The 14792-nt window shown below is 41.3% G+C and overlaps 1 protein-coding gene across 2 annotated transcripts in view; it reads right to left on the reverse strand.

Moving 5' to 3' along the window:
• NFATC3 (nuclear factor of activated T cells 3) overlaps positions 1-13545 on the reverse strand; it is a 58236-nt gene extending 44691 nt beyond the window's left edge. Inside the window, exons 1-2 of one of the 2 annotated variants that reach the window (XM_087728663.1) lie at positions 13251-13545; positions 2703-3825 (exon numbers count right to left, since the gene is read on the reverse strand). In XM_087728663.1, the coding sequence (XP_087584789.1) occupies positions 2703-3825; positions 13251-13359 (1232 nt within the window). In that variant the 5' untranslated portion in view covers positions 13360-13545. The remainder of the gene's footprint in view (positions 1-2702; positions 3826-13250) is intronic. The other variant, XM_087728662.1, reaches the window with a different exon arrangement.
• Between the last annotated feature and the right edge of the window lie 1247 nt (positions 13546-14792).

Below are 14792 nucleotides of genomic sequence, written 5' to 3' on the forward strand. Positions count from 1 at the left end.
TAACTATGACCTAAATGGATGTTAATTACCGTTTGCATCTTTCTTGACTCTGCTCTCACGTTGATATCAATATTCTTATTGTTTTAAAAACTTATACATAGGAATTCCACAAAATTGCGTAGTGGAAAAACTTTGAGTTTAATGTGTTTTTTGTTTCAACTTTTCTTACCTTCTGAAATTTTTCTGAAGACTGCATTTAAACACAGGACAAATATGTAATTGTTACAAGAGAAACTGATACATTTATTCCAAATATCCTATCCTTAATTATTTGCCCAATACTTGATACCGATGAAACAAACAACTGAACTAGGGTAAGAGTATGTTCATAGCCTGCGGTTAATGAACCGTATTAAAGCTAACTTATTTTAACTAATACAATGCCACGGAGATGTGTGAAAGTATGGAAGAGTCACATGAATGAATGAGTTTTAAGTTCTGGAAGTGAGCAATCAAAGTTCCCTGAATTTATTTCTATGAAACTAATGTCCTAGATTAAAAAAAAAAATGCAAGTAGCACTGGAGTTGCTTTCTGGCCTTCAATGTGATAGCAGTGTAACTCCAATTGCACCTCTTATTAAAATATAATATATTCAATCTTTTCCAAGGAGTGGAAACCAATTGTTTGAAGAAAGGTATTTGTGCAGCTAACCATATTTCCTCCAAACATGCCACCAAGCATCCAAATACAGAATCTGACAAGAATGAGCCATGTAAAGAAGTGAGAAAAACTGAGAAGCAAAGTTAAAAACACAAAGCTTGGCAATTTATTGAGTTTGCCTGCTACTTATTGCAAGTTAAGAAAATATTAACCAGCCATACCAAGTATGCTGTCCTAGTGTATTCTCACTCCAGAGAGGCTAAAACAAAGAGTCAGATTTCTAAGAAGCTTTCACATACTATTTTGAGATGGGGGTCACTAACCCAGCTTATCCTAGAGAGAATTAGCAAGCACATTTAATCTTATTTAAGATCAAATGGCTACTCATCCTATTTCACATTTAAGACCTTATATGAATGAGAACAATGTAACCAGAAAATTCCTGGAGAAAATCTATATATGTAGTGACTCTGAGTCGATGTTTGACTTCAGGGCAAAAAAGTAATCAATCAATTAGTAACTTTTTTTAATACTGCAAGTGTTTATTAAATACACATATGTCTAGTAAAAATGTGAATGCACCCACAATTTTTTTGCTTAACTCTCTGCAAGTGACAATTTAGTATATTTCAAAGAAACCTTGTGACCATCCTGATCCCAAAGTCTTACAATTTAAAGGTAGGTTCTTAGCTTATTTTAAAATGCTAAAGTTAAGAGATCTGAATCAGGAGTGGTGTTCACTTATCTTCCCTACCGGTTCGCAAATGTGAGCGCACACACGCACATGCATGCTTCGCTCGCAGGCCTTTTCATGAAAAAAGGGCCTAAATGGGATGCCATAGAACCAGGGCGAATGGGCGGGGCCACCCGTGATTTCCACTACCATTTCGGATGAACCGGTCCAAACTGGTAGACTACCACCTCTGATTTGAATGCTTTCCATGCAAGAGTACATTCACATTTATAACCAAACTTCCCGGAGATTGCAGGAATTGCATTCTAAAGTTTCTTGCGACAAAAGTACAAAAACTCTTATAAATTATTTCACTGTTAGTTTAATAATCTGCAAAGAAATCTTGGGCTCATGAAAATCTTCCCCATCCACACACACACACACACAGATGCTTTCATTTCCATATCAAATAACAAGAGTTGCTTCCAAATCTAAAAATATAGTTAACTGCAACTATGGCTTACATAGCAAAAGAGCCAAGATCATAGACAATTCTTTGGAATTGGCTTCTTTCATGAGACCACTGTGAAGAATGACCACAGGGTGTCCAGTTGTCACAGAATAGCAATAAACTGATTAGTAAAGAAAGCAAATGAAAGCCTTTTAAACATATAGCCATGCAGAAGATGCAGGGGTAGGCTGCTGGGGTTTTGCACAGGTTCAGGCGATCCTCTAGCTAGGATTCTGCCTAATTCAGCGAATCCCCAATTGCGACCCTTGGCTGGCCACGCCCACCCCTCCTTTACCAGGAGTCTCCATGCGGCCCGTTCATCGTGCCAGGTAAGTGCAGGGCCCGCATGGAGGTTCAGGGAGGGGGCAAAATGGGCCTACCAGGGGCAAGCAGTTTTTGCCCTCCCAGAGGCTCAAGGAAAGCCTTCAGAGCCTGGGGAGGGCAAAAATGCCCCCCCCCCCGTGGTGCAGGTGGCCAACTAGGCCACGCCCACTATGGCCACACCCACCCAGCAACAGGGCAGCGAACTCATTGCTGCAATTTTTGAAGTCCACCCCTGAGAAGATGCCACAGCTGTTAAGTGAACCACTGCAGTTGTTAAGTAAATCAAGTGACTGTTAAGTGAATCTCACTTTCCCACTGACTTTGTTTCTTGTAAGTTAGCTGGGAAGTTCACAAATGGAGATCACATGACCTGGGACACTAAAGCCACTATAATATATATCAGTTGCAAAGTGCCCAAATTCTGATCTTGTGACCATAGAGATGCTGCAATTGTTGTAAGTGCGAGGACTGGTCGTAATTCCTTTTTGTAAATTTTGACTGATCACTGAAGGACTACCGGTATTCATCACATAGTCTATCAACAGAAAGGCAGAAGGTAGGAAATCTAATTTTGTTCTCTTTAATCTACTTACCGAAATATAGGAGTATGGCCCGGCTTTGGTTTATTCCAGGTAAAATGTGAAGGGACAGAAAGGAATTGGTCACCAGGCAAATCTTTTTTTAACATATGATGGGATATGGAGCTATCGTCTATCGCCGTTTCAAGGGATGGAGATAAATTGCCTGGGTCGTCAGAACAAAGCTCGGCTGTCCCAGCAATAATTGTAGTCTGATCCTCGGAGGTCTTCCTGGTCTTAAGAGGTATGTCAGTATCTCCGCAACACTGGAAAGACGCAAGGCCGGGACCGAGACCATGGAGGGAAGAATTCAACCAGGTGTCTTCCGTGATACTCCCCCTAGGAGAATGTCCGGGTGATGGAGAGGGAGAATGATGAGGAGAAAGGGAGCCGAGGTAACAGATTTCAGCACTCGAATGTCGGCGCTTCCCACAGGGCGATGTAGGCCTGGATGAGGGCCTGGAGGTTGGTCTTGGGCTAAGCCAATTCTCGTCCGTGATGCTAGTCCTAGGAGAGTGACAAGGGGATTGTCTCGGTGACAAGGCATGCCCGAATCCATACGGTTGTTGCCAAGGGTCGTCAACTGGGCAGCCTCTTGGAGAACCTCCAGGAGATGCCAAAGGGGACCCAAGGGTAAAGCGAGCGGCAGCTTCATTCAGTTCCGAATCCACGTCATCGTAAATATGAGAGACTGACTCACAAGAGGAAGCATCTGAGAACCAGCTCCGAGAGGAAATGCTGCTGGCAGGACTTGGGCTAAGGGATGAGTCTCGGTAAGATGGCTCAAGAGGAAGGTACAAGTGGTCCCTTGAAGGCCTTTCCAGATATTCATTTTGAGTGCCGTTGGTGTGCAATTCATTCTCGTTGGCTTCTATTCCATGATGACAGTTTGGAGAGATGGATGTAATCTGAATACTAGGACATTCAAAAGGCTTAGGTCCACCAAGTGGACTGTACTTAGAATCGGGTATTTCACAGGTTCCTTCGTAGCTTTTGTGACCCTGCAATTTAGCAGGCGAAGACAAAGGAGAAGGGTGTGTTTGAAATCCATGACACGGGATACAAATAGGATGATTTACGGATGAAGAGTGGTCGACGCTGAAAATGCACAAAGATCCGCAGTCATCAGGTTCGAGATCTGGAAAAAGATAAGGAAAACAAGAGGGAGATTAAAATATTGGGTTATAAGAATCTCACTCTTGTAAGTCATTTGGATCTTGGAACGCTTCTACTTATTGCATTGTGAGACAGCGCAATTATGGTTTCAAAACATTTGTAGGCCACTTTTCTGTAAAAGGTCTGGAGTTTGCAATAGTGTTCAAAATATTAAAATAGCAGTCGTACGTACAAAATTGAGATATAGCAAAGATGCTTAAAAAAAAATCCAGGAACAAGCAAAGTAATATCACTATAAAAACCATCTGGTTTTATGGGCTGTGAGCTCACTTGGCATGAAGACTAAACCTGACAGTGGCATGGGTCAAGCTGCAAAATCCTTCACAAAGGCCATCTCTGAAATCTAACTACTAGTACAGTAATTCAACAGCACTTTTTCATGCGGCTGTTGATAAAAATAGGATCGCCAATGTCCAATGACGGATACGACACAAGAAGCAGTACAGTAACTACAGATAGTCTTCAACTCACAGTCACAATTGAGACTAGAACTGCTATTGCTAAGCAAGATGCTTGTTTAAGTGACTCACAACTGAGTTTACAACCCTTTTTTTGCCATGGTTGTTAAGTGAAACATGGTAGTTAAGTGAATCCAGCTTCCCCCAGTGACGTTGCCTGTCGAAAGCAGCTAGGAAGGTCAAAAATAGTGTTCACATGACTTCAGGATACTGCAATCATCATAAATATATGTCAGTTGCCAAGCGTCCAAATTTTGATCCCATGAGTGTGGGGACGCTCTGAGGATGGTAAGTGCGAGAGGACTGGTTGTAAGTCACTTTTTTCAGTGCCTGCTGTAACTTCAAATGATTGCTAAATGGATGGTTGCAAGTCAAGGACAACCAGGATCTGCATTAATCCAGCATTAATCCAGCATCAAAATAATATCAAGGTTTTTTCATTTATATTGTGTGGTTAATCAGATACCCAGATGTGAGGTTATGCTAATTCAGCTTGAGACACAAAACAGCTGTGATAACAAAGGAGACAGATCCATGTCCTCCATTTTACACATACACAACTGTATTACTGATTATGCATGTAAGTTTGCATGTATTATTAAACTTCTATGCCACTCATCTCGCTGAGGTGACTTTATCATTTAATAAAGGTAAAACTAGAAGTAAAATAGCAATAGAAATAGCAGTAGACTTATATACCGCTTCATAGGGCTTTCAGCCCTCTCTAAGCGGTTTACAGAGAGTCAGCATATTGCCCCCAACAATCTGGGTCCTCATTTTACCCACCTCGGAAGGATGGAAGGCTGAGTCAACCCTGAGCCGGTGAGATTTGAACCGCTGAACTGCTGATCTAGCAGTAGCCTGCAGTGCTGCATTTAACCACTGCGCCACCTTGGCTCTGTGTTAGGATACTCTGATCCTAACCAAATTCCTAAATCATTGTGATGTGAACTTTTTTTTAAAAAAAAAGTTATTGCTGTATATTAAGTTTATATTTAAAACCTTTCCACTAAATTCAGTATTTGAGGGGAAAGCAAATTACACTGGGTAAAAGGACATAGGCAATGGCTTCTGACCATGATTCATAGGCCACTCAAAAGTTCATAGATAGTCAAGTGTTTTGTTTTATTCTTAGCTTATCACCACTTATCTGGCTATAGCTGGTGAGTCTTAGATTTTTAAGAAAAGATCAAGATAATCCTATAAGAATACAATAACTGGATAACTTGCAAATACATTTTGATAAAGTGGCCAAGTTCTATGCAGTCACCACCACAATAGCCATTGATTAAAAAGCACCACAGAATGGAAATATTGCATTAGGCTGTACACACAACATATTCTTTAGAATGAATGTGTTACTTCAGTTACAAAGATGCTAACAAAATAGATAATTTTGTTTTCTATACTCTCACTGAAGATGTTACTGGAGAAATGAAACACTTCTGTTTATTTGCGGCATACTTTGCAAAGTGAGAGGCAGGAAGGTTGTTGAATGAAATAACTAAATCTTTAGCACCTGCTCGGGAATTTAGACATGAGCTCTTCTCATCTGAAGCCCAGTTCTCTTTCCCAGCAAGCTGATTTTCAAAAGGATTCTCAGTTTTTTACATCAAATTTCCATAAAGCCATGGTTATCTTGAGTAATCTTGTCATGTGATAGAGTTTGATAAACATCAAACCGCTGTTCTTGCAGTCTACGCCACTTTTCATGTATTAAGTCCTTTATCAAGATCATTTCACATATTTGTGCCTATCAGCAACCTCAATATCAAATATGCCAACCGTCTTTCTCTGTTGCTTTAGATTTTGTCCAACAGTATTTATGCAACCATTTTTTTCTCTATTATTATTTTTTCTCAAAAAATGGAATTGGGAGAAACAGTGAAATAGCCAACTATTTCAATGGTATCAATTATTCATTGGTATAAGAAAATCCACCTTACATGATTGTTATGAGAAAATGGAAGGAGAAAGGAGTGTTGGATATGTTCGCCACCTTGACTTATTTCTAAAAATAATACAGGTAGGCTAAAAATAAATAAAAATTATTTACTTAATGTGTATGTCATCTATTCAGTGGTAGGATTCAATTTTTTTTACTACCGGATCTATGGGTGGGGCTTGGTGGGCGTGACATGGCTTGGTGGGCGTGGCAGGAGAAGGATACTGCAAAATCCCCATTCCCTCCCGATCAGCTGGGACTCAGGAGGCAGAGAATAGATGGGGACGGGGCCAGCTAGAGGTTGTATTTACCAGTTCTCTTAACTACTCAAAATTTCCACTATCAGTTCTCCGGAACTGGTCAGAACCTACTAAATACCACCTCTGCATCTATTCCCTCAGGTTCTAGGTAGCTAAACATCAAAATCATTACACAAAAGAGTAGCTGTAAAAAATAATGATACCACCCCCATATAAACAAAAATATCAGCATTAAAAGTTGGACATAAGAAGTCATGTGCCTGCTACACTCCAGTCTTCAGTCACAATATATTTTCTTCCTATGCTTGATGGAGAGTGACTGACCCAAAGTCACTGAGCTGACTTCTATAGCTAAGGCTGGACTTGAACTCACTATCTCCTGCTTTCTAGCCACGTACCTTAACCACTAGAACAAACTGGCTCATTTAACTTAATAAACTTTTAACAGCAACTCCTTTTTCTGTTGGTACAGGAGAAAGCCATTCAGCCTTTGGAGAGAATCATTCAAACCAAAGACGTTTTCAGTTTCTTGTACTAGTTTGGCTGAAAATATCTATTCTCCATTTAATAAACAATCTTGTTTTATCAATAAAATGTTTTAAGACAAAAGAGTTTAAATTCATCAATCTTCATCCTTCTAACAACCATGCAAAAAGCTACCACCTTTTAGAAATGTCGAGAAAATATTTAAAACGTGGCATGTGTGAATATGAACCAACAATAAGAGGCTCCACCTAGTTCTTGCCTAAATTGCTATCAATAGAATTCTATTCTTAAAATTACAAATACTTCAGATTTCACTATATGGCATAGAGACCAAGAAGAAATAATAAAAGAATATTATTCATTCGGTGATACATCTGCTCTGCACAGTAATAGCTTTTTAAAAACTGATAATGGCAGCACATCTCCATCTAGAACAAAATATGATCCCTATAAAGAAGAAAGTAATTTAGATTAAATACAGTAGAAGCTATTTTCCTCTCCTCTCAGCTGAAGTTATCTAAGGTTGAGCAATAGAATGAATACTGCAATCCACTTACATGGCTCACACTCCATTCTAAATGAGAGCTCTTTTTGATGCTTCAGTTTCAGATAGCACAATTTGCCAAGCTTAATTTAATATGCTATTTCAGGAACTTATTAAAAATACGAATTGTTTTGACAGCAATTGTTGCAAATTTGTCTTGATTTAGCAAAACATGAGAAATCTGCCGTGCTTTCAGAACCCCCAAGAAGCTTTATATAACAAAACCTAAAGTGAATTAATGTACTTTTGTTAGTTCTGTTAGTTAAACTGTCATTTAGACTTAAATGCAAAGAACTTTTAGATTTTAAAAAATCAAGCAGATGATAATAATCTGCTACATATGCAAACAAGATTAGTGTTGGAGTCAGTTCTGCTTTAAGCCAAATAACTGCACGAAGAAAACCAGTACACAGATTCAACTACAATAAATTACAGCTTGAATTTTGCAAAACATCTTAATAGATAAACCCATTTTGAATATATAAGTATTAGCATCAGCACTGGTGGTAATGGGGCACTTTCTACACTTCAAACCTTTGAAATTTCTACTGATGGACTAGGAGAGCTCCCTGATTTTAGCAGCAATATAAATTTCACATCCAATATCATTACATTAAGAATATATATTTAACAAGAACAAAGTAAGAAGTAAAATCTTGGTAGCCCCAGCTAGTACTTTCCATAGTAATCACAATGGCTAAACTACTGTAGATTGCCTTTCTATGGGCTTATAATGTTACTATATTCAACTTATTCATGCCTTTTTATTATTTGCAGGATGGAATAAAAAATCCTGGTTACAGCAGCCAGGAATAATAAGGCTTCCTAAGTATGCCTCTAATTCAATTGTACTTTCATATGAATTTAATTCAGTGTCCTATGGACAGCCAGTCTGTGCTAGAAATAGAATTACCAAATTCTAGAGTTTTTTCTGATTGTTAGTTATTTTGAAACCCATGAGTACCAAAAAAGTTCAGTTTTCTGTAATGACTTCCATCCAGATACATCTTAATTTTGCTTATTCCCACAAGTTCCTTTCCAACACGTACTTCCTGTCCACAGGTACACTCTAGAAAACTGAGAAAAATATTTAAAAAATAAGATGCTAATAAGTCAAAATTCGATGAGAAAAACATTTAGGACATGAGTAAAACTGAACACCAAGAGGGGAAACAACCTCTCCAACTCTTTAAAAATGCTAGGAGATATTACAAAATAGCACAAGCATGAAGAAGATGGGGCAACACATCACTAACCATAGTTACATGTCAGGCTATTTTAAGCAGATGCCTGCAATAATTGGTGCAAATATATAAACACAGGAATTAAAGGCTGGTTTCAACATCATCCCTTGAATGGGGACATTATGTCAATAACTGCAAAAGAAGGAATGTTGACCATAAGTACTAAATTAGAAATAAATGTACATTGGCCGAGCAAGAAACTACAGAGTTACACAGCAAAATGTAAAACACATCAGACCTATATAACAAACAAGTAAACCACTCAGAAAAGTATCCTAACAAATGCTACTAAATACAGGAAAAAGAAATACTTAAAGGGCTTGAGAAATGTGTGTAAATGAAATGTCTTTTATCTTAACTAAAACACTCAGTCTGATTGACAATAAAAAATCCATATACTATTATTGCTATTTCATTCAACCATGGCTGAATTGACATTCTCAAACTGCAGCTTCTGACTTTGCTCAGAACCTAGTGAAATATCGATCAATTTTTTAAAATCAAAAAGTACTCTTTCCTAAAAGTGTGTTATGTTTTTGTTTATTTTCTATAAAATCTTTTGCCTTAATGTTTGTTTTCTACAGGCGTCCAGGGAATATTAGATGCATTTTAAGAGCACAATGGTTATTTAAATCAGGAGATCTCAAACCCTATTAAAGGCACTATTTTCTTATTTTAGAAACAAATAATTAATGTGCACATAAAATGCACAAATAAGGATCTTTTCAAGAGTTTTTTAAAATATTGGATGTTCAAGAAAAGTGCAAACATTTAAATCAAGGTTCTGCAACAGATGCATATATTTACTACAATCTTTTTTTTTTCATTCTGAACATTTTAATCCTAGAAAAAAAGCTTCAATATTCAATATGGTCAGCAGTAAGAATATTACTTACAGCCTTATACTATAGTAAATAACACAGACGTGTCAAAAATTGCTTCTAAAACACAAGGCCGTTTCTACATTTTACACTAAGCCATTCTCTAAAAATAAATCTGGCTCATGAGCCTGTAAATCTGCAGGGAAGTCCCCAGTAAAATCATGTCAATTCTAACTCTTTTATACACTTGTGTTTATTTTCTTTAGCATAAGGTAGGTCTTTACTGTAATTAACAGGCATGCAGTGCTACTGCAATTATGTTTTTTTAAAGCATTTTAAAGTTTCTGTATCTCTGACAGGCCACTTCCCATTTATTGGGATGGGCAGAGGGAACAGATGTAATAGCAAATTTTTGGGACAGCTGGTTCAATATGCAGATATCTATTCCCTGCTCTTCAAGGCTCTTGTACACTTCTGTACTTCACAGCCAGGCAATAAATGGCCACACAGCCGCACATTTCCACAAGGCCCAGACGAGGTATTTAGCTTTGAACAATGTCTCCAGGCTTTTGTTTTTATTTTTTCCTTAGTAACACAAATCTTTGATTTTGTATATAGGGTTTTAATCACTTCTTTCTGTATGCCATCTTAAGCCTTGAAAAGGAGAATGGCCATGAGCAGGCAGATCTCTCCTGCTCTCTGTTAAGTCCAGTCTTTGCTTGTTTAGAATTGCCAAGACCACACACACACACACACACACACACACAATTACATCAGGAACCCACGTCCATTATCTACAATAAAATGCTTCCAAAAGCCAGACCCATCTCTACCAAGTTTCCAGAAATTCGCATCATTCATCGGTTGAATTCTAAAGCCAACAGACATCTGGTTTTGAGGTTTCTAATGAAAATATTGCAGTACAACTTGATATAACTTCACACCAGCAGCAACTGCCCAGAGAAAAGCCAGCTGCAGAATCTCCAATTAAAATCTTGCTTGATAGCCTAGGTAAATCATTTGAAATCTGCTACCACTGCCCTTACTCTTGCCAAGACAATTGCCTGATGTTCATGAAATCACCAGGTGCCAAAGTCTGACTTCAAGAAACTATTTTTTTTTCTATTACTGGAGCCTTAGTAATGTATTATTACTGGATTTTGCATATGTAAACGATAAGAGACAACTTGCAACTAAAAAGAATCAGAGTTTATCCCAGTTGTTATCCAATCTATTCTGGTCTTTTTTAAAGTTCAGGATGCTGGCCCAAATGCCTTTAAATAAGCTAGAAACCTCCAACCAATACTAAGCAGATTTGCTTTGTTGCTAAATTCAATCCTTGACAATTAAGAGGATCTCTGATAATAAGACTAGGAAAAGGCATGAGCCATCCCTCCCCAATTATCGGTAACAATACCAAGTCAGAGGAACTAATAGCCTGGTTTAGTTTAAGGCAATTTAGTAGGTTCAGTAAAGCAGGAATACAATATCATTTTCAGGATGAGTCCAATCATCTCTTACAATGCCAATGTCCAGAAAGGGTACATTTTCTGCCCCTAAAAATTCTAAATTGTAGGGAACATCTCTTTAGGTGGTTGATCAGAGTGCATGCAGTCACGATGTAGCACATTATCAAATCAAAACATTTGAATATGCATTAATGTTTTTTGACTGAGGCCCAAACCATCCAGAAGTCCATTTAGAAAGTCCATCAAATTTTAAATATGTAGGAGAAATAATCCTCATCCCTTTGTTTTGTGTGTGTGTGTGTGTGTACACACACACACACACATATTTTATATATATATATATATATATATATATATATATATATATATATATATATATATATACATACACATACATACCCTTTCTGAAAGAGTCCCAATCACCCAGAAGTCAATATTATTCTAAATGCATATTAAATAAGCCTCATTCCCATTTTTATTTGTTATTTTTCCAAATACATTAACGTTTTCTGACCAAGTCCCAAACAACTCATCCAGAAGTCCATCAGATTCTTAATGCATGTTAGAAATAAGCCTCGTTCCCTTTTATTAAAATAGAATACTTTTTATACATTAACCCTTTCTGAAAGAGTCCCAACTATACATAAATCAGAAAGTCCATCATATTCTAAACATGTTACAAATAAGCCTCATTCGCTTTTTTTAAAAAAAACTTTTTATACATTAACCCTTTCTGAGTGTCCCAACTATACATAAATCAGAAAATCCATGAGGTTTTAAATGCATGTAATAAATAATTCTCATTCCCTTTTATTTAAAAAAATGCTTTTATACATTAACCCTTTCTGAAAGAGTCCCAACTATACCTAAGTCAGAAAATTCATAATGTTCTATATGCACATTAGAAGCCTCATTCTGTGTGTGTGTATGTGTGTGTGTGTGTGTATAATTTGCTTTCTTTTTATATTAACCCTTTCCGACCAAGTCTCAAATGCTTCACCTGCCCAATCAGGAGGTTTCTAATGAAAAAAATATATATTGCCTTATAATTTGATATAATTTTACACCGGCACCAACTGCTCAGAGAAAAGCCAGCTGTCGCATCTCTGATTTTAAAAAAATAAAAATCTGCTGGATAGCCTTAGGGAAATCATGGGAGATCTGCTACCCCTTCCTTACTCTTTTGGAAGGGTTTCTCAATGCATGTGAGAAAGAAGCTCTCTACTAAGCAAGGAGCAAAAGAGAAGGGAAAAAAATCAAGCCAAGCCAAGCCAAGCCGGAGGGGAGGGGGAGGAAGGAGGACTCCAGCCCCTTAACCAAAGGATAAAGTTCAGACTGTCACCCCACCAGGCACTGGGTGGCAAGTGATCCCGCCAACACGAAGGGGGGGGGGACGCTTCAGAGGGCTGTCTGCAAATCCAAAACAGGGTCAGGGTCTCCTCGGCCACAGATCTCCCCCCCATGGGAGGGATGGGCTGCTCAGGGGGGCCCTTCCGAGGGCAGCCATATGGCCCCTGCAGGCAGGCTCAGAGGCAGCCCTGAGAGATGGGGGACAGATCGGGGCAGGGGAGGGGGAGCGAAACCCACTTTTCTCTCTCTCTTCACTGCCCCCCCTCCGCCAGCCCGACCCGCAAAACCACTTGTACGTCTGAATGGACGTCAGCACTCCCCGCGAGGCAGGTAATGTATGGAGGGGAGGGGGGGGAGAAGCACCTCTCCCTCTTCCCTCCCGGTCCTCCACCGCCCCTCCCCAGGCCTGGCTGTGGAGCATGGGAATTGAGAAGTCCTGCCTGCTGCAGAGCATAGGAGTTGGGAAGTCCCTCTGGCTGCGGAGTATGGGAATTGGGAATCCCTCCGGCTGCGGAGCATGGGAACTGGGAATCCCTCTGGCTGCGGAGAATGGGAGTTGGGCAAGTCCCTCTGGCTGTGGAGCATGGGAATTGGGAATCCCTCTGGCTGCGGAGAATGGGAGTTGGGCAAGTCCCTCTGGCTGCGGAGCATGGGAGTTGGGAAGTCCCTCCGGCTGCGCAGCATGGGAGTTGGAGTCCCTCCGGAGTTCTCCATGTTCGCAACACACACAAACACGCATATACACAAACACGCAAACACACCCCACGACCCCTCTTAAAGCCCGGCCACGGCCTGCGAGGCTGGGCACACCTGCTGTTGCGGAGGCGGAGGGAGGCCCCGGCGGGTCTCCGTCTTCCTCCCCGAAGATGAGCCTGAAGTCGAAGTCGTCGTGGGCGCCTCCGCCGTTTGCCGCAGTCATCGGGGGGCGGGTGAGGAGCCCGGACCCCGCCGTCGCCGCCGCCGTGGTAGTCGTGGTGGGGATCTTGGGGGGGGGAGGGTCGTCGGAGCGAGCCAGAAGGGGGACCGGGCGGGCCGCGCTGCCCCGTCAGGGCCGCCTCGTCGCACGCGCGGGGGGCGCTCGACGTCCTCGCCGCTCCTCAGCGGCCGCCTGTCACTCACCCGCCGCGGGGGAGGGGGGAGAGAGAGAGGGCCGCGCAGGCCACGCCCCCCTCCCCAGCCCGTTAGCGGCCGCCCGGACACTGATTGGCCAGCCGGAGGAGAAGAGGAGGGGAACCTTCCGAGCTCTGCGGTGGAGCCCACACCTCCGGTTCTCAGTCGCAGCGAGCGCCGGCACGCTCTGCTCTTGGAAGGGGCGGTGAGTGGCGGCGACAGGAGGGAACGCAGCTCCGCTTCTCGCCCATTGGGGGCTCAGGGCATTGGTCCGAAAGGTGTCTCCCCCGAGGGGTGTTTCTGAGACCCCGAGATAGTTGGGGGTTCAACCCCCCCAGAATTGCAAAGAAGAGCAACAAAGATGATCTAAAAGACACGAGGAACGGTTGCAGGAACTGGGTATGTCTAGCTGAATGAAAAGAAGGACGAGGGGAGACATGATAGCATCTTCCAATATCTCATGAGCTGCCACAAAGAAGAGGGAGTCAAGCTATTCTCCAAAGCACCTGAGGGTAGGGCAGGAAGCAATGGGTAGAAACTAATCAAGGAGAGAAGCAACCTGGAATTAAGGAGAAACTTCCTAACAATTAAACAGTGGAACAGCTTGCCACCAGAAGTGGCGACTGCTCTGTCACTGGAGACTTTTAAGAAGAAACTGGACACTCACTTGTCTGAAATGGTGCAGGGTCTGCAGGGTCCAGTGGGACTGGGACCAAAGGTTTTGTCTTCCGAGTTTTCGGACTTGCGCTGGAGCCCATCTTCGTGGAAATTCTCCCTAGCAAATCCCCTGAAGATGGGCTCCAACATGCATCTCAAAGCTTGGAAGACAAAAACCCTTTGGTCCCGGTGGCCACACCCAGATTGGATCCTGCAACATTATCCTGGGACGTGTCTATTCGCCTTCATTCGCAGTGTAGGGTCTCCTGCTTGAGCAGGGAGTTGGACTAGAAGACCTCCAAAGTCCCTTCCAGCTCAGTTCTGATTGAATTTCCCAGCCAACGTGATCAACCATCCTAGAGGAAAGGAGCTCTCCTGCTGCAGTACCAACCCACCAGGTTAGCCCCCCCACCCGCCCTCCTTTACTGGTCCAGCATCCAACTCCCCCCCCCCCCCGCCATATGAGTTGCAAGCAATGAACAAAGCAATCCTGCCCCTTATTGACCATCTGCGCATGACTGGTAGCCCTCCACTTACAACCATTCACTTCGCCACAATCCAAAGTTGCAGCATTTTATTGGAATA

This window comes from Thamnophis sirtalis, unplaced genomic scaffold, assembly GCF_051295495.1.
Source record: "Thamnophis sirtalis isolate CommonGarterSnake01/CBP01778 unplaced genomic scaffold, rThaSir2_p1.2 scaffold_14, whole genome shotgun sequence".
Lineage (NCBI taxonomy): Eukaryota > Metazoa > Chordata > Lepidosauria > Squamata > Natricidae > Thamnophis > Thamnophis sirtalis.